Genomic DNA, 26,158 nt, shown 5'->3' on the forward strand with positions numbered 1-26,158 from the left:
TGCAAAAATATTAAGCAGCACAACTGTGCTCAACATTGATAATAGTAAGAAATGTTTCTTGAGCACCAAATCAGCATATTAGAATGATTTCTGAAGGATCATGTCACACTGAAGACTGGAGTAATGGCTGCTGATAATTCAGCTTTGACATCACAGGAATAAATTACATTTTAAAATATATTAAAATAGAAATTTCTTATTTTAAATGATAAAAATATTTTATATTACCGTTTTTTTGATCAAATACTGATACTGATACTTCTTTCAAATCCCAGCTTTTGAACAGTATGTACAAAGTAAATATATAGATTCAAAGGAAAATTGTTCCAATATTATCAGGCCTATTTTCAACTTAAAAAAAAAAACAATTATTCATACACTATCCTAAAAAAGGTACAAACACTGTCATTGCGCCAGTATTCGTTTGTACTCCATATTATATACCTCTAAAACATATTACAGTTATATCGTAAAATTACATATTAGTAACTAAATGGTACATATTAGTACCTATTGTAAAGGTACTGTCCCAGTGACAGCTTTGTACCTTGTTTTGTTTTTTTTTAATAAAAAAATAAAAAATGAAATGATCTGTTCAAACATTTACTCTTTAGTGATGCTGACTTCCTTTTGTTTGTTTTCAGGCTCCTCATAAAGGATGGGAGTAACATCGACTCTCTGCCCCTGTATGACTCATATGCAGTCGAGTATCTGCCCACTGAGGGGGTCACCAGCACCGGCAGGCATCTGTTTGTGGAATTCACCAGTGATGAGACGGGCACATGCACTGGCGCTGCCATTCGATATGAAGGTACAAGGACTCTTCTGTATTTCCTGAACATGAATTCATGTCTTCCAGTAATTTAGCAAAAAAAACTTGTTCACGTCTGCCTCTCATTAGTTCTCTATAAGACCTGAACAAATCTGTTACAGCAACTGAAGAAGAGCAGAGAAGGCCAGATGCGATAGATGTTACCTAGAAACAGTTTTGTATTGTTGTATTTTTTTTATATTGTAAAAATGTTAAAGGGATAGGTTACCCAAAAATGAAAATTCTGTCATGATTTTTTCACCCTCAAGTTGTTCCAAACCTGTGTGAGTTTATTTCATCTGCTGAACACAAAAGAAGATATTTTGAAGAATGTACATAACTTAACAGTATCTGATCCCCATTGACTTCTATAGCATTTTTTTCCAGTGCTGTGGTAGTCAAAGGCTACCAGCAACAGTCTAGTTACTAACATCAAAATATCTTCTTTTGTGCTCAGCAATAGAAAAAAACTCATACAAGTTTGGAGCAACTTGAGGGTGAGTAAATGATGACAGAATATTCACTTTTGGGAAAACTATCCCTTTAACTTGGAGTTTTGTTTTGTTTGTTGTTTTACTTTTTTTCTGCATGTTTTAAAGCATTTGTTCAGGGCAGCTGTTATGAGCCATTTGTGAAGAATGGAAATTTCTCCACAAGTGATCCTGCGTTTGGAGTTGGTTCTGTGGTGGAGTTCACCTGTGAGCCCGGTTATACACTGGAGCAGGGCGCTGTTATTTTAGAGTGCATAAATGAGGAAAATCCACAATGGAATGAGACAGAACCAGCCTGCCGAGGTGATTTTGTGTGTGTGATGTTTCTTTCAGCATGCTGATTGAATTATAGTATAATCTTTACTTAATTTATGGTAATGTTTTCTCTGATTTCATTTTTGTTTTTACTGTACATGCCATTAGTAGTCAATATGAAAACCAAATTTACTCTTATTGTTCTTAAAGGGACAGTTCACCCCAAAATGAACAAATTTTCACTCCCTTCAAGTCGTTCCAAACTTTTAAGACTTTTTCCTTTTTTTAACATTTTGAAGAATGTCCCAGCATTTGTTATATATATATTTTTGTCCCTATGATCAGTGTGGGCTTAAATATCGTTTGGATCTTCTTTTGTGTTGCGAAGAAGAAAATAAGTAATATAGGTTTGAAATGACATGAGGGTGTGTAAATGATGACAGAATTTTCATTTGTCAAATATTAATTGGAAATATTCGTATTTACAAATTGAACACACATGAACGTCACCACAAAGTCGTAATTTCATTTGAAAAATCTGAGTTGGGGGTGTGTCAGTGAGAAAACAAGTCAGATGCAACATCTGCATTAATGGTAAGTTTGTTAAAAATATGTTTTTATTTTTCATTTGCAATAAATATAAATTGCATGTACAAAATCTCATAGTACTGTACAATTACAACATTTCAAGATTCAAATTTATAGCGTCTACACAAACCGAATAAAAAAATAAAAAGCAAAAACACACCCGATTCACAGTCTTCCAAAGCGACTTAAAAGCACATGACGTCGTAATTATGACTTTATAAATTATTAATACTAACTTCCCAGGAGGACTTGAATGCACCATTTGTTTGTTTTACAGCGGTGTGCAGTGGAGAAATAACAGATTCAGCAGGGGTGGTGCTTTCTCCAAACTGGCCTGAAGCATATGACAAAGGCCAGGATTGTATCTGGGGTCTACATGTGGAGGAGGACAAGAGATTTATGCTGGATGTCCAGGTGTGAGTATCTGAACCTATATGTATGTGTGTGGACAGAAAGGATTGATGGTTATATTTTAGGACTGTCTTTGTGTAGCTAAATGTGCGTGTGTCGCTTTTTTCCTCTAATGAGAATGCTTTCATTTCTCTAGCATTCAGTACAGTTCACCACCTTCCAATTACAGAGGAACAGTGTGTGTAATGACAGCTGATTAATTAATTTAGCACAGATACAGAGGAGAACCTACGGACTTATTAACACTCAGTGCTAATGAGCCCTCAAACAGGTGCCAGGCTGAACACCTGGATAGGGGTCACACCTGCACATTTTACTTACAAGACAATGGAGCTTCTTCAATATCTTTGTGACCCACTATGTTATGTGCATGCTATTGTATTGAGGTTTGATTGTAGCATCTTTCATAAGTAGCAAAGATCTGAGGAAAACATTTTTGATATTTTTTTAAACAGAAAACCACAGTTATTGGTGTGTTTTGGGGCATTATGGGTGAGTTTGGAGTTGTGTGGGTTGGTAATAGAAGGGTGGTATGAATTGGTTCGGGATGGTATAGGTAGGTTTAGTGTGAGATGTATGAGTTTTGGTGGTATGAGTGGGGATTAGGGTGGTATGAATTGGTTTGGATGGTAAAGATATGTTTGGAGTGATATGGATGGGTTTTGTGTAATTATTGGTGGATTAGGTTGGTATGAATTGGTTTTGGATGGTATAGATGGGATTTGTGAATTTATTGGTAGGTGGTATGAATTGATTTGGGGTGGTATAGTTAGGTTTGGATTGATATGGGTGGGATCTGTAGTCTTATTGGTGGCTTTTGTGATGTATGAGTGGGGATTAGGATGGTACAAATTGATTTTGGGAGTTATAGAAGGTTTTGTAGCAAATGCATTTGCGTCCATTTGTGCGCTTATGGGCGTGCTGGTCTGAAAACGAGGTGTTTAGGCGCATTGCTGATACATTGCTATTTTGAGGAACTGAAAATAGACTGCGCCATAGACCAATGCATGGGTCCACAATGCACGTACACGCTGCTTATTAAACACACATGCCACATATTAAAAATTAAAGGATTACAATGCAAAAGAAGCTATTGTGTAGGCTACAAGAATATAAAAATGCCTACATGTCATAATGGATAGTCATTGCATGTATCAGAATTAGGCTACCAATTTGCTCGCGCACAAGCAGCTCCGTTTCATCTCGGAGACCCGTTCTGTTTTTGCGCTTGCCAATTCCGCCATGGCACGAGCGCAACTGGCTCTTAAAGGGAATAGGGACAACCCGTTTAGACCATGTGCCCGAGCGCGCCGACCGTTCTCCCGTCGTTAAACCTTCAAAAGTGGATTCGGACACGCCCTGAGTGCACCTGCACTGTGCGCTTTAGACCATGCACTTAGATCTCTAAAATAGGGCCCTAAGTGTGATGGGTAGGATTGGCATAATCTAAAGTGATTGTTTTGTAAGACAAAAAGTCTTTGCAAAGAAAGAATGTGGTATTTTAAAACCAACCTACTCTATTTTACTTATTATTAAGAATAAAAAATAAAGTATTTTTTTATTGCTCTGACATTCTGCCCTTTTTAGAAGCCAATGGTCCACCACAGTCATCGGCTCTTTCTGAGGCTGAGTGTGACATTATCTCTGCACCCAGAGCCTCTGTATCCCAACATGCATCATTAGTTCAGCTTTACTAGCTTCTGCACAACACCGTCTTCCAAACATACCCCAAACAAGCACACACACACACACAACACACACAGACCTGAAAGACAAGTCTCTAACAATGATTCTGTTTGGTGGAAGAAGAAAAAATATCTCAGTCTGTCTCAGCTGATCATCAGGATGTACATGTGTATTTAACTCTGTAAACCCTCATTGTACACCTGTCTTTTGGTGAATATTAACACAGCTCATCTGTGACCTTCCCAAACAACAGAAACCAAAGGGCTGACAGCTGTGTGACGCCCTGAGGGCTCTGCTTCTCTGCTTTCCAACATTACACTAAATAAATCTAATTTCTTTGCAAAATGTCACTTCCCCATTGAAGAGGTAAATGCAGCCTCCTGATAGATGAGGGAATCTAAACTCAGGACATTATTGCCATTTAGCATGACAGAATGGAAAACAAGATTGATTCTCAGCGTGGATACTGTTGTGTAAAATTCTGCCTAGGCTGTGTAATTTCTTTTTCCCTTGCATTACTCATTTTGGTTTGGAAATGAAGATGAATTGCAGAATGACATCAGCAAACCATCTGGGGAAAAATGTGGCTGGTGGTGTGACAGCTTCTTATGTTAGAATGCCACCATTCTTCTTAACTAATGAAATAGTTCAACTAAAAATACATTTTCTGTCATCATTTACCCTTCTTTTGCTTTAGACCTGTATGATTATTTTTTTTAGTCGAATACAAAATATATTTAGTATTTTAAAACATTAAGAATTAATATTTAAATCACTTAAAACATATTCACATGAAGTTTCATACTGCAAATGTATATTCAACGATAATTGTTAAATTATATTATTATCATAAAATATGTCAGTACAATATGTCAATATGGTGAGAGCTACAACCTGAGCTACATTAATGATGTGCATTCATTTGTGTTGTTTTATTAGTCTTCGTCTTGGGAAGAATGACCTGCTGACCTTTTATGATGGTGATGACCTCACAGCCAACATCCTGGGCCAGTACAGCGGTTTCCTTGCTCGATTTAGACTCTACACCTCTACAGCTGATGTGACCATCCAGTTTCAATCTGATCCAGCCTCCAACATCTACGGATACAACAATGGCTTTGTAGTGCATTTTTTTGGTAAGTGGCATTAAGAGAATCTGCTGATCATCTTTACATTCTTGATTAAGCATTTTAGGGTGAACATTAGTACATTAAGGATCAGTTATTGACATGTCTATTGAGCCACTGTCCAAATCATGTTTGGACAGTGATGATCCCCCAGTGTCTGAACAAGATGTAGAGATGCCAGCCTGCTTGGCAGTGCCTGTCATTGGCAAAGACTGAGATGGGCAACTGTTTTCTCACAGCGGCCTCATTTACATTCAAAACTTAATGGTAAAAATAGAAAAATCCCAAGACCCCATGCATCTTTTGTCCTTCCACCATCCAAATACTAGAAGTGCCACGTAACGACACGTGTGCAGAGCTGCCAGAAATCCCTAATGGCTGGAAGAGCACGTCTCATCCCGACCTGACCCATGGCACCGTTATTACCTACCAGTGTTACCCAGGCTTCCGTCTGCAGGGCTCAGAGATCCTGATGTGCCAGTGGGATCTGACTTGGAGTGGAGACGTCCCGATCTGTGAGAAAAGTAAGAGCTAACATCACACTTAAAGGTCACAGCAGATCATTAGTGCTTAAGTCACATTAAGAAAACTTAATTAATATGCTGATAATGACTGCATAGTTTTGTCAACTACTGCCACCTACTGGTGAATTAAGGTTACTACAAACAATATCCTCCCTATCATGATAGATGCAGTCAGTTAACTGTGAAATCTGAAAGTAAGTTTTCAGAAGCATTAACTGGCAGGTACCTGTGTGGGTTTAGAAATGACAATTTGTTGGTTTAAGGATATTTGACAATATTCAAACTGATTTTCTTCTTGAAGAGGAAACATATTATATTTAATATTATATTTGAATTCTCACTAAAATTTCCTCAACATCAAGATGTGCATCCCAGTGTAATAAGCCAAAACCTCTGCACAAATGCCTTATTTTTAAGTAATTAAATTAATTATTGTAAGTAATTGACATATAATATTAAGATAATTAATTTTTATTTTTCATTAATAATACAATTATTATTATCATAAATGTTTTAACTACTCGAATTTACATTTAAAATATAATTTAGATTTATATATTTAATATTTATAATAAATATTTGTTAAATTATAACACATTATTATTATTAAATAATATATACAGTTATTATTAAAGATAATGATTAAAGATCATTAACTTTAATTCACATTTCAAATATAATGACTTTTTATAGTATATAGGACACATTAAGTATATATATATATATATATATATATATATATATATATATATATATATATTATAATTATATATATATATATATATATATATATATAATTATTATTATTTTATGCAATAAAAATGTTCTGCGCAAAACATTTCAGTTCCGGTATACTTTTGCTTCTCTAATTTGTTTCCTTTATTTACTTATCTTAATTCATAATTCTTTCTTTTTAAGGGTTGGTAAATGTTACAATTTATTTATTTTTGTTGTTGTTGTTGTTGTTTTATATTTGCCTAGTTATGTCTTGTGAGGATCCAGGACTAGTGGACAACAGCCGGAGACTGGTGACCGGCTCTCGTTTCGCCGTGGGATCATCTGTGGAGTACATTTGCAACAAAGGATACTCACTTTCTGGCCCAGGAGTGCTCACTTGCTACAGCAGAGATACTGCAGACCCAAAGTGGAGTGAAAGACTGCCCAAATGTGTCCGTAAGTGGAAAACATCTGTGCTGTTGCATTCTTAATATTAATTTCTCAGTAGTTAAGAAATGCAAACCTAAATCTTACACTCTACTGCCATCTAGTGGTCTTCAGGATTACTGCGTCCCAGCACATACAGTGCATTCCAGCAGACTGAAAACTCTGTTTTTCTTTAGCTGACAGATATGAACCCTGCAGTAACCCTGGCGCCCCATCCACAGCCATCCAAAATTCAGAGAAAGCGTTCTTCCAGGCAGGAGAGACTCTGAGCTTCACCTGCCGCGCAGGTTATGTGCTTCAGGGTGAACCCACTATCCACTGCCTCCCTGGACATCCCTCTCAATGGAGCGGAGCGCCCCCTATGTGCAGAGGTACAAACTGCACTCCTAAAGTAAAATATTTAAATAATTGTTAGACAAGAATTATTAACATAATCTCCTTTAGTGTAAGTGGCATACATCTTACATGAGTTTTAAAGCACTGTTCAAAGATTCAGGTGTATCACATTAGTTGTTATTGGTGTTTTTCAGCTTCCACAAGAAACAATGAGGAACACAGATTGAACGGTGACACAATTTTTCGTATTATTTAAATGTTTTGATCACTAAACATTCAAACATCCTAATTCATCATTGTATTATTTTTTTTAAATGTTCCGTAAAATGTCCACATTACAGCTGCTGATTCAGAGTTTAATGTAGAGGACGTCAACATCGCTATCGCAGTTCTAATTCCTGTAGTGGCGGTGATGATGCTCCTCTTGGTCATTTTCCTCTGCATCTCAGTGTAAGTTTCAAGGGCAGGGAAAAAGACACTGTGCTTATTGTTTTGGGGTTTGTTTTTCACTGATAATGTTGTTTTGTTTTGATAATGTTGTCTCTGCAGAGCTCAAAGCAAGACTTTTCAGCTCCCTGGGTTGTCATCGGCACCGTATGACAACATGACAGAAGAATCTGCATTTGACAACCCTGTTTATGAGACGGGAGTAAGTATGGATGCCATGAACCTCAGAGACGTGGGCTCTCACAACACAATCGTCCTGTCCTGATCAATGCTTGCCATTCTCTCATTTCCATGTCATCTATGACTCTGAACTGGTCTGCAGAACACATAGTGCAAATAAATAGAGTGAAATGGCTAAACAGCAAACAGAGGAATATGCTTTCATTTTAAATAATATAGCAGTATTAGTAACACGTAATGGCACTACTAAAAAAATTGAGGGCCGGATATATCATAAAACTTCATAACTGAATGAGCCTAATGTTACATCTATCAATCTAACTCTTAAGAATTTTTAAAAATGTTTTTTAACAATATTTCAAAATAAGCAAAGTATGAAAATACTGCTGTCTATTTGTAACACACATTAACGGGTAAGAAAGAATATGTCAGGTTCAAGGAAAGATTCTGGGTCCCTTATGAAAACATTTATTTTAGATGTAAAAACCCATTTAGGCTCGAGGCTGTGGGTCACTGATATCTAGAACTCAGAAGATGGGGTGTGTGTGTGTGTGTGTGTGTGTGTGTGTGTGTGTGTGTGTGTGTCTATTTGCCCTCATCATGTTCTCATATTGGATGTTCTACTAATAATTGAGAACCTCATATTAACCAAAACTGCATCTCCTTATCAAGTATGTCATTCACCGTTATCTACTGAATGTGAAAGGTTCTGTCCAAATTCCATTTGAATGATTACAAATATTTATGTTTTTTCATGACTCTCACAGGACTCATTATTGCGTTTCAAGTCATTTGTTCATGTGATTCATAATTTATGTTTCATGTTTTCATAAGTTTCCTCTCTTTTGATGCAAATGACAATAAATGCTAATGAAGCTCTTGAATTTGCTTGCACAATATACATTCATAAACTTAACTACCTTTAAAAATGTGGATTTATTTTTTATTTGAAAGGTGATACTTCTATTCAGCAAGCATGCATTCAACTGATCAAAATTGACAGAAAAGTCATTTACTTTGTTACAAAAATGCATAACGGATTCCACAAAAATATTAAGTAGGACAACTGTATTCAACATTGATAAAAATGAGAAGAAATGATTTTGAGCACCAAAACATATTATTGCATATTAGAAGAATGCTTTCTGGAAAATCATGTGACACTGAAGACTAGAGTAATGGCTGCTGAAAACTCAGCATTGCAACAGAAATAAATTACATTTATATTACTAATATATTTAAAAAGTAATCCATTTAAACTGTAATTACATTTTACAGTTTTTCTGTATTTTTGATCAAATAAATGCAGTCTTGCTGTGCATAAGAAACTTCTTTCAAAAATATTAAAAAATCTTACTGAACCAAAACATTTGAACTTTTTGTTTCAAGTAGCCTACAACTTGGATAACCAGCTGTATTCAAGGGGGCTCTTGATGAAGACACTGAATGATAAGACAAAGCGGAACTACTGTACTGTACTGTACTGTCCTGATATCTGATTTGTTTATCTTTTCAGGATGCAAGGCAATGCGAGGTGTGTATGTAAAATTAATCTGTCTTTCTTTTGGCACCTATGCTCTTTGTTCTGCTGGGCTCCTGTAAATGTATTTTCTCTGAGACCTCTGCCAGCACATAAAAGATATGGTGTTATTTCTGTAGCACATCAGAGCCTGAGGTTTGTGTTGTACTTTCTTTTTTTTTTTTTTTTTTTGTAAAAAGCCCCAAAGGCTCACACCTTGAGGATGGACTATGGTCTTTGTTTCACATTGGGCAACAAGAGAGGTGGAAGCTGTTTTCACTCACGTGCAGTAAAACCTATGAGAGTTGGGAGAGTGGCTGAGAGTCTTGAGTTCCAGTTGCACTCATGATGGCGATAAAGCCATTTCCTCTATGTATAACACTGGCTGCATGGGGGCTTATTTGCAGAACACTTTGTAAATAAACGGTCTAAAACTACATTATGGTGTTGTGTGTTTATTATGCAATATGGTGTCTAGCTGTGGAAGTTTTTCTTTGAACAAGACTGCAGCTATTTATTGAACAGCGTCACATTTTTATCTTTCAAACATACTACATTTATTACAATAAAACAAACTTATTTAGTTTTTCAATAGAATCTATTATATTATAACTTATCCTAAATATTTAATATCTATGAATATAAATGTGAATATTAATCATATATCATATATATATATATATATATATATATATATATATATATATATAAAGAAATAGTTGAATAAATGAATGAATAATTGTTCACCGCCATTTTCAGTGCTTACTGGTGATTTTAACACTAGCCCATTCCAAAACCATCATAAGGAATTTGCTTCAGTTCTTCCGTTTCGCGCATTGGTTCATGTCACGCCGGCTACGAAACGGACCAATCAGAGGCTTGAATTTTCCCTCACAATACAAAGAGGCTCGAATACGTAAACAAAACGGATAATGGCATCTGCTTTCGAAACCTCACCGGTTGATGTATTAAACAAGCTCCTCACACCCACAAAAAAGACATACTGTCGATTCCCACAATGACCGCATCGACAGAGAGGTTTTTAAAAAAGCAGGAAAAGCGCAAGATGGCTCCACTGTTTACGGGTAGTGATGCCCGACCGCGCAAGAATCATTGTTTTGAACCGGCTCTTTATAATGATTCATTCGAACCGATTCGCAAAGCGTTTGTAAATCACTTGACTGTAAACAATGGATGCGTTACCCAAAAGTTAAATGGCTGTCATAATTTACTCACCCTCGTGTTAATTTCAAATATATGACTTTCTTTTTTTCTGTGGAGAAAACGTTGGTTGTAAAATTGTCAGGTGGGTGAAATTTTGGTTGAAACTATAAACAATGCAAAGTCATTAAAAACAGTAATTAAAATGTGTATGATATAAATATTTATTTAAAATGCAATTATTATAGAGATGTTTAACTATTAACTAGTACATAAAGATCAACTATGGCAAATCACTGAATTGATTCTACTGAACCGGTTCACTGAAGCGAACCGATTCTCTAAATGAATTGGATTCCCAGCTCTACTGACGGGGCGACGCATGCGCACACAGGTTTGTGCTCCAGTTAACGCGAGCGTTCCTTCATCACAACAGAGACGCTCCGCCGTTAAGTCGTTCTTTCACCGGGAGAAAAACGTCTGGTTTTCGCCGCTGCCAGTGCCTCGGAGGAGTTGTTCTTCAGGGGGCTTGATGTTTGACGGCTTTGCAACATGGACTTAATGGTTATTTCTGTGTCTTTATTATTCCTTCTCTTACCGGCCCGGAGTCTCGCACAGCACCGGGGATAGAGGCCTCCGCGCGCCTGCTCGATTAACGGAGAGCCCGCGCGGAGCCACAACAGACACGGGCGGGAATTCTACGACTGTTTTGGAGGTCAGGCGCTATTCATCTGACGGGAGTCGGGGTGTAGTGGCTTTGGGAAAAGGAACCAGTTGGGGCTGGTGTTGATGTGGGGAAAAATGGAGAACCCGACGATCGTGTACGATCTGGATACCTCCGGCGGGCTGATGGAGGTAAGTCAAACACTCAGAGACTCCTTTATTCCTCTCTTTACTGACCGGTTAACACTCTCAAAGTAACGTTAGCCGCTAACCCGCTCTTGCTCGCTAATGTCATCCAGTCCATAGGCTCCTTTCCTATGGGGGCGCGCGCGAGTTCACGGTCTCGGCCCAACAATGGCTCCAGCGGCTGATGTGGTGTGATGTAAGTTTAAGAAGCGTGCAGATGTTTCACTAATGAGTTTCTCAATCTCTCTCGCTTCCCTCTTTTAGCAAATCCAGACTCTGCTGGCTCCGCCCAAGTCTGAAGATGGAGAGAAGAGAACCAAGAAACCAGACAGGAGCACCAGGAGAGCCGGCAGGGCCAGCAATCATGATACCTGCGACAGCTGCCGGGAAGGAGGGGACCTGCTGTGTTGTGATCACTGCCCTGCTGCCTTCCATCTACAGTGCTGGTGTGTGTGATGCTGGAGCTGTGACAAAATTGGGCCCAAGTCTGTCATGTTGGTTTAGTTGGGGCACATACGTTACAACTAGATGTCCATCAGATTTGGCTGATGTTTCTTCTTGCATCTCCAGATGGAACATAGCTAGGGTTTATTTATATGCTGGCTGATGTTTCTTGCATGAGTGTGGAAAAGCTCTAGCAGGGAGCTGATAAATAATCATTAACCATGGACATCTGAAGGCCACAACCACGTCTCTATTATGGAGAGTTTGAGATTACGAGATGGATTTTCCTTAATCATTTGAGTCAGTTTGTCTGCTGAAGATCTGTGATCAGCTTCATTTATTAATGTCAGAATAAAATGAAAATTCTTTATGTTTTCTAAAAGTATGTTATAGATTTTATTGTGAACAATTAATCCGTGCATGTTACATATTTTTCTCTCTGGTGATGTATGTAGGGCTTCTCCAATCATTTAGTCCTCCTAAACTTTGCTCCTGCATGCTTTAACGCTCATCTGCCTCCATTTTTGAGTGCAATGTCCACATCTCAAAATTCAACTGAACAACTGATGCATAAAATCAAGTCCCTACCATACATTTTTATGGCACTCTGTTACACTTGGATGTATGTCACAGTGTCGCTATCCGATGCCATTTCTGTTTTATTATGACTTTAAACTCATTTCATGATGTAGTTGGTCAGCTGCAGTGGAGGATGATTGAATTTCAATTTCCCCTCCGTATTTTCTCATTGTTTATTGTGTCTGTTTGGGATGTGAAATGATTCCATTAGTGTGAGGAGAAACACATGCAGCTGGTGCTGCGTGGCCCACGGGCCACTGGAAATCTGCCACACTTCATCCGTGTAGTCTTTCTAAGTTCCAGAGTTTCTGGGTTTGATCAGATGTGCTTCAAAAAGAAACTACATTAGCATGTCAAGGTCTTTTTGTATTTTTAGATTAATCAAATTTTTAAAGAACTGTGGGGAAATAATTTTTTTGCACAGTTGCTGAATAATTTTTACACAGTTGCTGAAGTAATATAGAGTCTAAAAGCCTGGTGCTTTTAAGCTTCATTATGGATTTATTTTAAACCATCAGTAGACATAGATCTGTTTGTGCGTGTGCAATGCAATAGAAAACAGAGACTCCTTTCTTTCAGAGTGAGGTATTAATTTACCTTTTCTATGCCGGCTGGGTATAGTTTATTCAAAATCGCCTCTTTTAAAACATGTCTTTCAGAACATGTGTCTGGTTTGAGAAACTGCCAAAGTTATAGTATTATGTTTGTTTTGTATGTTTATTTGTTTGTTTTGCAATAAGGGTAAAGTATATAGCTGGTCTGCTGTCCCATTATCATTCATTGTAGTATTGAATGGCTGTGCATACTATAACTGTGTATGTTTGCTTTGTGCTAAATGAAGCTTGTAGTTTTACCTCTGACTTTGTTTACATTTCCTCAGTAACCCGCCATTGAGTAGAGAAATGCTGCCCCCTGGAGACTGGATGTGTCATCGCTGCACCGTTCGCAAAAAGGTTGGTGTCCTATCGGTTATGCTTAATTTTTAAATTTTGCCCTACTTTTTTTTTTTTTAATCTTTTCCCATTTTTAAAAGAGAATAGTTTATACGTTTTTGTCAAGAAAAGAGAAAAGCTATAAAATCTCCCTGCAGTTTTCTGACAAAATAAAAATGGTTTAACTTTTGAAAGCAAAGAAGTTGAAACCAACACAAATATTAGTATTGTACTTTTGTTCTGTGAAATTACTAAAGAAATGTTTTATTTTACATTAAAATCAAAACCTTTTATTTTTATAATTTAATAAAATATTATTAATTGTTATATTGTTGTTATTATTGTATAGTCATATTGAATGGGGGGAAACATGTTTTCATTCTTTTTTTGTCCTTAGCTGATCACATGCCTGATAATGATATATTTATTGTGTTTGAATATTCCTCATACTTTAATTCTTCAATATTTTTATAGATTGTCAGTGGTTTGCATTAAAAAAAAGTTTCAAATATTGGTTTGTGATTTTTTTTATTTTTTATTTTTCTCTCTCAACAGAAAAGGGAACAGAAGAAAGAGCAAATTAACGGTCTGTTGGAGCTGCAGCTGGGGAAGCAAATGCCTTCTCCAGCTCCTGAGCAGGAATGTGGGACGTTATGTCTGGATCCTTCCGTGGGGTTGGGTAGCACAGGGCTTCGGACTGCCGTCGCTCAGGTACGGCTCCTGGAGAGACAACCCAGCAGCCGACCTGCAACCCCCAACTCCAACACTTCTTCCACAGACACGCCCACACCATCTGAGCAGAATGACATGGAGGAAGACCTCCTGGATGTGGAGGACGAGGCCCAGGGTTCTGAGCCTGAAATCTCAAATATCACAACCACCCTCAAAAGACCATTTGACCTCCTAATCGCCGCTGCCATGCAAAGGAACCCTACGCAGTTCCAGCTTCCAACTGACCTCACTTGCACAACCACACTTCCAGGTACAGGACATTATGATCTCACTGTAAAATAGTGTGAACAGATCATATGTGATTCTAAGATATGAAGAATCTGATTTCTTCCTCTCAGGCACCAGCAAAAGGAGACGAAAAGATGAGTTATCGGGCAAGAATGTTAAACGCCCACAACATGAGCTGGACCATTGTGGACTGGTTCCACTGCCAGTGAAAGTGTGCTACACGTGCAGCAGGTACAAGCTTTTATATACAAATTATTTGTTATTTTACTGTTATTTTTTTAACAAGCCCCCTTTTTAAGATATTATACATTAATAGTTGTCTTTTTCTCTCAGGAGCTGCCGATTGGCTCCACTGATCCAGTGCGACTATTGCCCTCTCTTGTTTCACATGGACTGTTTGGACCCGCCTCTCACTGCCTTTCCTACAGGCAGGTGGATGTGTCCCAACCACATCCAGAACCTGGTAGTAAGGAAGTGTTTGTAAAACAAAAATCTTTTTAAGTGTGACATTTTCATATGCTAAATTGGAAAACACCCCGAAAACACCCTTACAAACATGCCACTCATTCATTCTCCTCATTTCCTCTCAGCTGAACCAGAGAACCTTGACCCTCAGCAACCGTTGCCAGTTATTTGACCAGTTTCAGGATCGCATTTCCCAGCATGCTGTCAAACTTGACTTCCTGCAGCGGATACATCAGCAGCACCCCCCTACATGGCGGTCGGCTCATGCCAACAGCAGAAAGACTCTGAAGGTTATCTGTCTTCTTTTAAACTCACTGTGACATGAGTGATAGACACTTGAGATGTTGACACTTATCTGAGATATCATTTGGTTAATCACAGGTTCCAGATGCCATAAAGTCACAGTACCAGAACCCGCCTACTCTGATGGCCACGGCAGGAATCCGTGAAGGGGAGCTGGTCTGCTCCGGCCTTTCAGAATCTTTTGCCCCACAGCATCTAGCCAGTGAAGACGAACAGTGTCAGGTGTGTATAAGCAGCCTGCAGATTCCTCTGCGTTTGTATTCAGTATTGTTTCTGAACCAGTGTTTTTATTCTGTTTATGCTTTGGTGTAGTGGCTCAAAGACGTCATCTCGCTGCAGTGCAGCATTATGAGGCATTTATGGAACAGACAAACATCTCCTTGGGATTCAGAGCACACAGAAAAGACTGATCTAAAACTCAGAGACTCTTGCCAGAGTGCCACCTCAACAGGCAGCCAGAGCATTGCTCCAAAAGGTTCCTGTAGCTCATGTACTGATGGACTGTGTCAGAATTGTAAGACCACAAATGGCCCTGTAGACCGATTAGTTCAGTCCAATGGAATGCAGGGTCCTGATAGACCCCAAGAAAACACCACTGATCATGAAATGTCCCGTTTACACATGCCCACTCCACCCAACCATGCCAACACTGAAACGGTAATCAAGACAGAGAATGCCAGCTTAAAGTCCTGTAGTAGCACCGAGATCCCTCCACCTGCTTGTGTCAAATCTAAGCCCAACACTCCATCATGTGACCATGGGAAAACTGCATTAGCTTCAGACACAGCAGCAGCAAAACTCTTGGGCTCTACTGCGTGTTCAGGAGCACATGCTGTTAAACCACAGAAAATCACCTCAGATACCGAGTCAAAAGATCAGAGATCTCCATCCAATTCCAGTGGTAAATGCCTACTTTTGTAGTTTGGTTATTACCTAGCAACACTTCAAAAATATTGATTGGATGCTTTCTCTTTCAGATGGGAATGCTGCTTCGGATTCTGCGATGGCTGGCAGTGGTGACATCTTCTCTTGCACAGAACCTAACATGCTGGAGCTGTCCGGACGAATAAAAGACATCATGCAGGGCAGCGGAGGTGGGTTTGAGTGTGTTTCAGAGGAAACTTGTAATCTTTCTGTTTTGCTATTCAAGTTAGGTTAAAAAGTTATTGTAACTTTAAGAATTCAAAATCCTTCCCAGTTCTAAATTGTGCATTAAAGCAACTCTATGAAGGTTTGTGTATTTTTGCGACTTTGGCACTGTCATAATTACAGTTGATAGCTATACATAAAGCTGCCATAAAGCAGTCTGCTCTTTTCACAGAACTTCATACCAAACTTACATACTTGAATCAAATTCATCTGCATTATTTGGGGGGAAATAATGCAGTATTTTTCCATTTTTAATCTCCAGTGCTTGTTTGTAAGCCTCGACGATTTGGATAAAAACTGTTATATATCAATTTGACTATAAAATAATTATTACAACTTTATTAGGATTATTATTACTATTATTTAAACTATATTAAACAAAAGACTTCAAAAGATGGCAGCATTTTGAAACCTGGTTTGTATTGCAGAAGTTGAGCTTGGCTCATTAGATGAGAAATTTATCAAGCACTTAGCCTGGCAGCGGATTCAGCAGCTCTTTGAGTCGAAAACCTCTCCTGTTCAGAGCAGTTCTCCTTTATCGGTGTCACCCACTCACAGGAAACACAGTGAAGGTATGAGATTCATGGTTCATTATGCTCTTTTTGAAGTTTGTGTACCCGTCAGCGAATGAACTCTTGATGTTTCTATTTCAGCCCAAAACAAGGAAGTGCAGGCGAGAGCTTCATTCTGTTCGGCCTCAGGAAAGGGAACGGCTGTAAACATGTGCTACAGGAGTCTGTACATCGGAACAGGTGATTATTATCCTGTGGCTGCAGGAAATGCGTCATCCTACAGTGTTCAGTACAACTATGTGTTCTCATTGCAGGTGCTGATATGGATGTGTGCCTTACAAACTACGGGCATTGCAACTACGTTTCAGGGAAACATGCCTGTATATTTTATGATGAGGTAGGCAATTTGAAACATTTAACATGCTTTACGCACAAAGGTGGTGTCATCTCTGAGTGATTTACATTTACATGCATTTGTTCTCTTCTCCTCCAGAATACAAAGCAGTATGAACTGCTGAACTACAGTGAACATGGGACGACTGTTGACAACGTTTTATATTCCTGTGACTTCTCTGAGAAGATGAGCCAGAGTCCATCCAACAACCTGCTTGCCAAAGTGCAAAACATCATCCGTGAGTTATTCCTCTTCCAGTTCCAATGATTTAAAAACTGTGGTCAGAAAAATGCACAAATGAATCATTTACAGTAAATTCAATAACATGTATTTAGAAAATGGATAGGGTGATTTCCATTTCATGACAACTTAAAAAGCATCACACAGTAAGCATCAGTATTAACTAAAGTGCGTTTGTAGGACGCTGCAGGAAAAAGGAGCAGGAGGAGTCTTCAGTGGGCTTGGCTGCAACATCAGAGGTTGGAGTTATGAGCTGCGAGTCCCAAGATGCTCTCATCACTCCCTGTAACTGTAAAAACAGCAGCTCCAGTTTGATTGGAGGCAGTGGTGCGGGATGGGAAGGCACTGCACTCCTCCATCACGGAAGCCACATCAAACTGGGCTGCTTGCAGTTTATATTCAGTATCACTGAGTTCGCTAACAAGTCACTTAAAGACGAGCTCACCACCTGCACCCTCACTCCCACACCTGGCCAACAGGGGGAGCAGCTGAGCAAGGCCATGCCTCCTTCGCTTCAACACAACCTTGTAACTTAACCCCCAAAGCATCAACTTGTACAGTTTAAACGGTTTCCTAATTCTTTAATTGTTTATACACTTGCATGAGGTGACCTTTTATCTAGTTATTTCAGACTCTTTTGACAGGTTGCACATTTTCTTGTCTCAATGCAAGACTTGCATTTTTAAAGGGAAACTTTGATCATCCTGTATGCTCAGAACTAATGAGCAATTTTCAAATGTAAAAAAACAAAAATCAAAACATGTTCTATTTTGTGCCAGTAACAATAGTTTTTATATAAACATGCATTTTCTTTTTTTCCATAAAAATGGATGCTTTTATTTATGTATGTCCTCTGGAGTGCAGTCAGACCTGGTGGTTCTTTAGCACAACATGTGCAAAGAGACTCATGTACATAGATGTATGTATCCATGTGAATAGCCAGAAAGCCACACGATTCAGTGCGCAAAAGTGTTCCAGCTTGTATTATTTCTGTCGTGCACTATTTTGTTGCTGTTCAATTCTTTTATGTGCCTGTTTCATGTGGTTCTGTAATTAGTTTTCACCAGGTTCTGGTCTCAAACTATGTAAATACAAACCAGATTTTAAATAACATGCTTTAGAAATCCACCAGCCTGTGTTCATGTGTCATGCTTACTGGTTCGTTCACTGGTCTTCTTTAAGATTAGTAGAGTTTTCTAAAGTTAGCATTACTATTGCTTATTTTTAGACAATGGTGCTTTGAAAAATCTCCACTGAGAATATTCAGGCGCTTAAAGTAGGGTAGATGATTTCAGAGAGGCAAGCTAGCTTTGAAAGTATAAGATCCCACCCTACCTGTAAATCACTCTTCAAAGCCACGCCTCCTCCAAAACATGAATGTGCACAGGCAGACTGGACTAGAGGCTAACTAGCGACACAATGAGAGACAGCGTTGGTGGAGGATTGAATGCAACGCTGTCAGATTACCTCATGTATTATTCACCAATGAGAAAACATTACAGTACAAAGTGTATAATATTTACAATAATAACGCCTTCCATTCTTGCTCCGTCTGCAATAGCATAATGGAACACGCTGATGATGTATCATCAACAGGGTGTGCATAGGTATGCAAATACATACGTTGACAGGCAGGTAGGAGAGCCCGGGATATGACTGGATGAATATTTTGATCCTACGCCTTCCACAGACCATATAAATACATTTAGACCACTTAACTTGATTGCAAGATGTGAAGAGACTTTAAACAAGCATAACAAAAAATATTTTTGAACCAAATCACCTGCCATGCCTTTAACTTGTTTGTACAAGATGCAAATCATATGGTTGGTTTGTGTGGTATTTTTGTTTAAACCATACTTAACATTTTCATCTAGTGTATGATTGGACAAACTTGAATTGGATACATTTACAATGAAGAAGTGACATAAACCAGAGGTTTCTATCTTTCAGACACCACTGATACCTAAATATGATTTTGATTTAATAAAAAAAAAAAAATTATTTACGTGTTTTTCATTTATATATCCATTTCCCTAAACGTTTGACCCCCTTACTGCCTCTTAGCGGTCCCTGGACTTAAACCATTTCAAGGGACCAGGATATCTTAAAATCTCGACCACCCTAGAAACACGGACATGGTTTCAAAATGTCATCAACAGAGGCCAGTTAGCAGCTTACTGTAACAAACTGCTTTAAATCAGCGCAACAGTGTTGTAGTGTTCAATATAAAAGCTATGAATGTTAGGGTTTTGTAATCTGAATCGATTGTAACCAGGAGGGCGTGTTTGGCGTCAGCACGGCTTCCTGTTCCCAGTCTGGAGGAAAGTGCTCTTTCATAAGTAAATACAGCAGTTATTGCTCTGATCGTTTGAACATGTTTACCGTTCTGCTCATTTGCGGAGGACTCGTCGGGTTTTATCTGCTGCTGCGCGTGACGGTGTTTCAGCTGCCAAAATGTAAAAGTACAGCAAAGCTGCATGGGAAGACCGTGATCGTGACCGGTAAGTGTTCTGTTTTAGGGCATCTGATATTATCTTCAGTCACGCATGGCATGTCCCAATTTGATCATTATTGATAGTGTTAAAAAAAATTTTGCGCATTTTACGCTTCTCGTAAGCACTCCATGGAGGTGTGTTACACAACGCAAAACTTCCATCTCGTCCACTAACGTTCACACAGGCATTCGTGTTATGCGACTGAGTAACGTTAGATAAGATTGACTTTTGAGTTGGTTTAACTGCAGGAGCAAACACGGGAATCGGCAAAGCCACCGCGCTGGATCTGGCAAGAAGGGGAGCTCGTGTGGTTCTAGCCTGCAGGGATGAAGGCCGAGCTCAGGCTGCTGTCACACACATCCGGAGGGTGAGCGCGAGCGTTACTTATTAACTGTTCAGGATAATGGCCGTTTCTATAAGACAAAAATGTAAGTTCCACTAGAGGGGGCTCATGGTGTTTTATTTCAAAGTCACCGAGCTGCATTCAAATCTCACATGACATGTTTCACAAAAGTTTCATACTTTAACTGTTTATTGGTCTCTTGTATTATACAAACCCGCAGCACTTTAATAAACATATTATCTTTAAAATAATCAAAGCGTTAACAGCTTTTAGTAAACACCTTCTTGTTATCACTTTATTAGCTTTCTGAGTCTGAATCATAAACGTTTATTACTGACTGCAGTAATACAATACAGTACATATTCTGTAATGGTTTCTATTGTTTTTTTCAGCAGGGTGACAGTCCCACTTAAGGCCCACAGATAAAGGCCGACTTAAAACTGCTGTAAGCTACATTAACAAGAAAGCTTTTTTTATTATTTTAAAATCCCGAAGAAAATGGAAATGAGTGTCATTTGACGTATTTTTAAACAACTATTTTTTTTTTAAAACGAGAAGCTAAAAAAGCAAACCAGGCGTAACGGTTAGACTTCTGTTTAACTTTAACACATAGTTTTTAAGTCGAAAACATAATTTTACATCACCAGTAGGCTAAGAAAGTGAAATAATGTGTATTAAAATCTATATCGTTTGACGTTATAACATGAGTGAATCTTCAAAAAGATCTCAGGCTTAGGACAATCAGGTTTTCCCAAAGTACGTTAACTAAAGTTACTCACCAATAGCAGATTACAAGAGGACAATACTTCTGTTATCTTCTGAGATGTGTCTTAACTCCGCGGTCTTTTGCTTGATATTAAATAGAGCTCCATTATGATGGTTTCTTAACGCTGAATGTAAAATCATAATTAAACTGCGCGGCCTAATTGACTCCTCCCCCACATGCAGCACATTAAAACATACACACGTTTGACCCTGCTAAAAAATACAGCTACAACCAGCCAAAGCTCATATGAAGGCCTTTCTTTAAAAGTTTTTGTAGAAAACGAATGTAATTTTTACCTTAATATTTTCTCATTAAAAACCTTTGCCCCTAAAAAAATAAAAAAAAATATTACTTTTATAAATAATAATAATAAATAAAAATCCAGTCATATCAGTAGCATGCTGTTTTATTGAACAAATCTGTGATTCTGCTATATACGTTTGCAGAATTAATGTAGGAATGTTGTGAAATCTGTGAACTGATGTGACTGCCACACAGGAATCAGGAAACAGTGAGGTGTTGTATATGCACTTGGATCTGGCCAGTCTGAAATCTGTGAGGTCTTTCGCTGAAAACTTTCTCAAGAAAGAATCCAGGTTGGACATTCTCATCAACAATGCAGGTAGCTATCAAATATATGCAATTTTATGTTATGCAATGATAAGATAACGGAAAATCTGCCTCAGGTTTAAAAACTTTCTATTGTTCCTTTTCTGTGTTTGTAGGACTTGTTGTTGGTGGCAAGACTGAGGATGGCTTTGGAAGGATCTTTGGCATCAATCACCTCGGCCACTTTCTGTTAACCATCCTGCTGCTGGAAAGGTTAAAAGAGAGCGGCCCCAGCAGAGTTGTGACAGTCTCTTCAATGGCCCATTCGGGGGGGAAAATTGATTTCGACTGCATCAACACTCATAAAGATTTGGGTTTAGGAAATTCCACATTGGCCTTATTAATGTTGTACAGTCACAGCAAACTCTGCAATGTCCTCTTTACGCATGAACTGGCCAAGAGACTCAAAGGCACAAATGTCACCTGCTACAGTCTTCATCCAGGTCAGTTTGTGTAAGCAGAAAGAAGCAGTACTTGATAAAATATCATAGGTCATATGTGATCAATTCTGATTTATTTTGTAGGGGCCATCAAAACGGACATCGGTCGGCACAGCAGTCTATGGTGGCAGCTGTTCATGGCACCGATTTTGCTGCTTTTCTTTTCAGACGTGGAATCTGGAGCTCAGACATCTCTTTACTGTGCACTTCAAGAGGGTATTGAACCCCTGAGTGGACGCTACTTCTCTAGCTGTGCAGTGCAGAATGTTTCTGCTAAAGCCAGAGATGATGCAGTAGCCAAAAAGCTTTGGGAAGTCAGCGAGAGGCTGGTTGGTTTAGCGTGAAATTATCAGTTTCCTTATGCACTTGCACAGTGTATTTAGTGGCACCTGTGTTGGATAAATCTGTTTCTGCATATTATAAAAAGCCTGTGTCAAATATGCTCTGACCACAACAAACAAGCTTTTTAATTCTTATAATAAAAATGTTCTTTGATTGTTTTACAGATTGTGTGTGTATGCAAATATCACTAATTAGCAAACATATTTTAATTGTAACTAGCTGAAACCACTGTGTATATGACATTTTTTTCCATTCCTGAAGTTTATGGGACCAGGTTTCCACTGCATAAATCATGTTTCTCTGCCATATCAGAGTAAAGACGTAACTCACTAGGTGTGTCTGGGGATACCGAGGCCTTTTCTGTGTTGAATGTGTCACCTCTCCCAGTTAGAGTATGTAATTGATTTCGTAAAGAAACAACATGCGCTCTCACCTGTGGATTGCATGCGTCAAAAATACGTCAAGGAATGCCAAACTTTTGGGCCCAGTTACTCAGTATCTCTGTGATAATGTGACCCAAAATAGTTTGGCGCTGAGTTCTTAGATCATGTCATCCCTACTCAAAACAACATTCAATCATTTCCCTAAATTTTACCAATAACTACTACAAACTTATATTTGATTATTTTTGAAAGATCATGTGACACTGAAGACTAGAGTAATGGCTGCTGAAATTCTGCTTTGCAATGATCAGAATAAGTCACATTTTAACGATCAACATTTTATGAATGTGAAAGCACATTAAACTGATTTGTTGCATAAAAAGCGCTACTTAGCTCCCCAAAACATGACAAGATATAAAGATAAATAAGCAGTCTTTGGCCTTGATCGTTCTATTGTTCACTTGAGCACGAGCAAACCGGTTTCGTTGAGTGCTCATGGGGTGATAGAGAAAAACTTTGAACCGGTTTATCAGGCTTTGGCCCGGGAGGAGAACATAAGAACCGCCCGCAGACTCCTGCAGTAGGTCACAATCATGATCCATCTCATCATCGCCGGTGCGCTTGTCGCAGCTCTTTATGTTGTCTTGGTCGAGACGTTGTTTAAGAAGTCAAAATGTAAAGGAACCGCTGATATGACAGGGAAAACAGCAATTATTACAGGTGGGGTTTTGATTAACATTCTAATCACCTCTGGAAAATGACACGTAGCATTCTCTTCAATATATGACGTGGACGCTGTGCCGGCACGTGGTTTAGTTTTGGTCATGTTGGAGATGTTTGGTTTGATGTTTCAGGAGGAAATACTGGTATCGGTAAGGCCACAGCTCTAGATCTGGCAGGTCGTGGAGTAAGAGTCATTCTGGCCTGCAGAAACCAGAAGAAAGCCGAGGCAGCTATAAATGACATCAAAAAGGTAAGGATCATCACCTCTGACCACTGATTCAAGAGTTTTGAGTGTTTATTAAAGCTATATTTGTTGTTCAGGCAACAGGAAGCAATGATATCCTGTTCATGGAGCTTGATCTTGGAAGCCTCAAATCTGTGCGAGCTTTTGCTAAGAACTTCCTCAAATCTGAGTCAAGACTGGATCTGCTCATCAACAATGCAGGTAAACCAAATTCTCAAAATCGTTTCAAATCAGAATGTAAACAAATGTTGGAACCAAAGGTAAAAGTTTGGCCATCTTGATTGACCACTTTCTGAATACTACAGGGAATACGTGGCACTGTATTCAAAGGTTTCTTTATGTTTAGGTCTTGTGGCGGATGGTCGAACCGAGGATGGTTTTGGCATAGAGTTTGGTGTCAACCATCTTGGTCATTTCCTGCTCACGTGTCTTCTCCTGGACCGTCTGAAGGAGAGTCCTGCTGCTCGTGTCATCACTCTGTCCTCCATGGCCTATCGCTGGGGCAAGATTGATTTTGATTCTCTTGTCGCTACCAAAGACCTGGGGTCAGGGAGATATAGCTGGCAGTTCTTCCAGGCCTACTGCAACAGCAAACTCTGTAACGTCCTGTTCACTCACGAACTGGCCAAGAGACTGAAGGGGACGAATGTCACCTGCTACAGTGTTCATCCAGGTAAATCATACTTTAAGGAATAAAAAGTTGAAGTTCTGTCATTTACCTGCCCTCATGTTATTCAAAACCTGTATGATTTTTTTTTCCCCCATCATTTGTACTTAATTCAAATTCCTCTTTTTGCGTTCCACAAATGAAGAGTTTAGAATGTCACAGGGTTGAGAAAATGATGGCTGATTTTAATTTGGGGTAATGGTTCATACTCGTTTTAGTGAAGTGATGTGACATACAGCCAAGTATGGTGACCCATACTCATTTACATTTATGCATTTAAGCAGACGCTTTTATCCAAAGCAACTTACAGTGCATTCAGGCTAACTTTTTCTTACCTAACACGTGTTCCCTGGCAATCGAACCCACAACCTTTTATACTGCTAATGCAATGCTCTTCCACTGAGCCACAGGAACACTACTCAGAATTCGTGCTCTGCATTTAACCCATCCAAAGTGCACACACACAGCAGTGAACACACACACACCGTGAACACAAACCCAGAGCAGTGGGCAGCCGTTTATGCTGCGGCGCCCGGGGAGCAGTTGGGGGTTCGGTGCCTTGCTCAAGGGCACCTCAGTCGTGGTATTGCCAGCCCAAGACTCAAACCCACAACCTTAGGGTTAGGCGTCAAACTCTCTAACCATTAGGCCACGACTTCCCCAAGGAAGTTAATATTCATTTTTGAATGTTCACATTCACTAATGGGGATATCTTTCGCCCTCACACAAAGTTTCCGATTTCCTTTGAAATAACTGGATTTTGTTCTCAAAAAAAAAAAACAAAAAAAAGCTCATACTGCCTAGTAGGTACTACATTTGGTTTGAAACTTAGTAGTATAAATGAAATTCTGAAGTATTACATCTGCCAAGTTGTCACCATCATGTGACCTACCAGCATCAGTTGTCGCTTGAGTGCCATTCACATCTTTTTGTTTACTAATCATGAATACACACTTATTTGTTCATAAAACCAGATGGTTTACAACCAACTGGAGGTGCTGGAACGCTAAACCAAATTCCTGGTGGGAATAAAACAATTCATTTAAAATAACGTGATGAATAAATAATAAGGGTGAATGAGACCCATAGTTTTTGTGTATAGTTCTGCGTGTGAATTCCAGATCATTGATACAAATCTAGCCAATCATCTGAAATGTTCAGAGCCATTTCCTGTTTTTTGATAAACCTTCGTCTTAAATATTCTCTGCTAAATCACCAATCAGTTGTTCAGTTGGGTTAAATAAATACATGATATTGTATGATCCCTTTTGCAGGTGTTGTAAAGACTGAGCTCTCCCGCCATGTGAGTCTCTGGCAGAAAGTGTTCATCGAGCCAGTGGCTAGACTGCTGTTCCTGGACCCAGAAACTGGAGCCCAAACGACTCTGCATTGTGCTGTACAGGAAGGAATCGAGCATTTCAGTGGACGTTATTTCTCATGCTGTGCTGTGGAGAAAGTTAGTGCCAAAGCTAATAATGACGCAGTGGCCAAAAAGCTTTGGGAAGTCAGTGAACGACTGAGCGGCCTTTCATAAAACCAGAGGAACTGTTTTATTTCTGGTGACTGGAGACTATCTGTGAACTTTATTTACCCTAAGGGGGGGGGAGGGGGGGGAG

General features: G+C 38.9%; 4 protein-coding genes across 6 annotated transcripts in view; all 4 read left to right on the forward strand.

Moving 5' to 3' along the window:
* The window catches only part of LOC109085615 (seizure protein 6-like), a 35,392-nt gene extending 25,416 nt beyond the window's left edge, over nt 1-9,976 (forward strand). Inside the window, exons 7-18 of one of the 2 annotated variants that reach the window (XM_042765311.1) lie at nt 645-811; nt 1,411-1,605; nt 2,423-2,561; nt 5,182-5,378; nt 5,699-5,893; nt 6,875-7,066; nt 7,234-7,428; nt 7,588-7,623; nt 7,735-7,843; nt 7,943-8,042; nt 9,537-9,554; nt 9,740-9,976. In XM_042765311.1, the coding sequence (XP_042621245.1) occupies nt 645-811; nt 1,411-1,605; nt 2,423-2,561; nt 5,182-5,378; nt 5,699-5,893; nt 6,875-7,066; nt 7,234-7,428; nt 7,588-7,623; nt 7,735-7,843; nt 7,943-8,042; nt 9,537-9,554; nt 9,740-9,760 (1,564 nt within the window). In that variant the 3' untranslated portion in view covers nt 9,761-9,976. Of the gene's footprint in view, nt 1-644; nt 812-1,410; nt 1,606-2,422; nt 2,562-5,181; nt 5,379-5,698; nt 5,894-6,874; nt 7,067-7,233; nt 7,429-7,587; nt 7,624-7,734; nt 7,844-7,942; nt 9,268-9,536; nt 9,555-9,739 lie in introns of those variants that run through there. The other variant, XM_042765310.1, reaches the window with a different exon arrangement.
* Nucleotides 9,977-11,071: 1,095 nt separating this feature from the next.
* LOC109089357 (PHD finger protein 12-like) lies at nt 11,072-18,655 on the forward strand. 2 transcript variants are annotated; one of them, XM_042765313.1, is made up of 15 exons: nt 11,072-11,555; nt 11,814-11,995; nt 13,453-13,525; nt 14,060-14,486; nt 14,575-14,695; nt 14,798-14,930; nt 15,055-15,219; nt 15,311-15,454; nt 15,545-16,133; nt 16,210-16,326; nt 16,810-16,953; nt 17,035-17,133; nt 17,208-17,290; nt 17,387-17,525; nt 17,708-18,655. In XM_042765313.1, exons 1-15 carry the CDS (start codon nt 11,490-11,492, stop codon nt 18,061-18,063), a joined length of 2,838 nt encoding a protein of 945 aa, XP_042621247.1. In that variant the 5' UTR covers nt 11,072-11,489; the 3' UTR covers nt 18,064-18,655. The 2 variants fall into 2 exon arrangements, with proteins under 2 accessions (XP_042621247.1, XP_042621248.1); XM_042765314.1 differs by having other exon boundaries at nt 14,798-14,927.
* A 1,018-nt stretch (nt 18,656-19,673) lies between these two features.
* Nucleotides 19,674-22,688, forward strand: LOC122146467 (dehydrogenase/reductase SDR family member 13-like). The gene is made up of 5 exons (XM_042765315.1): nt 19,674-20,031; nt 20,274-20,392; nt 21,633-21,756; nt 21,860-22,186; nt 22,268-22,688. Exons 1-5 carry the CDS (start codon nt 19,905-19,907, stop codon nt 22,525-22,527), a joined length of 957 nt encoding a protein of 318 aa, XP_042621249.1. The 5' UTR covers nt 19,674-19,904; the 3' UTR covers nt 22,528-22,688.
* A 151-nt stretch (nt 22,689-22,839) lies between these two features.
* Nucleotides 22,840-26,158, forward strand: LOC122146468 (dehydrogenase/reductase SDR family member 13-like). Its single transcript, XM_042765316.1, has 5 exons — nt 22,840-23,628; nt 23,763-23,881; nt 23,953-24,076; nt 24,222-24,548; nt 25,817-26,158. The coding sequence occupies exons 1-5, from the start codon at nt 23,502-23,504 to the stop codon at nt 26,074-26,076; spliced, it is 957 nt and encodes a 318-aa protein (XP_042621250.1). The 5' UTR covers nt 22,840-23,501; the 3' UTR covers nt 26,077-26,158.

The sequence above is a fragment of the Cyprinus carpio genome, chromosome A10 (genome assembly GCF_018340385.1).
Source record: "Cyprinus carpio isolate SPL01 chromosome A10, ASM1834038v1, whole genome shotgun sequence".
Lineage (NCBI taxonomy): Eukaryota > Metazoa > Chordata > Actinopteri > Cypriniformes > Cyprinidae > Cyprinus > Cyprinus carpio.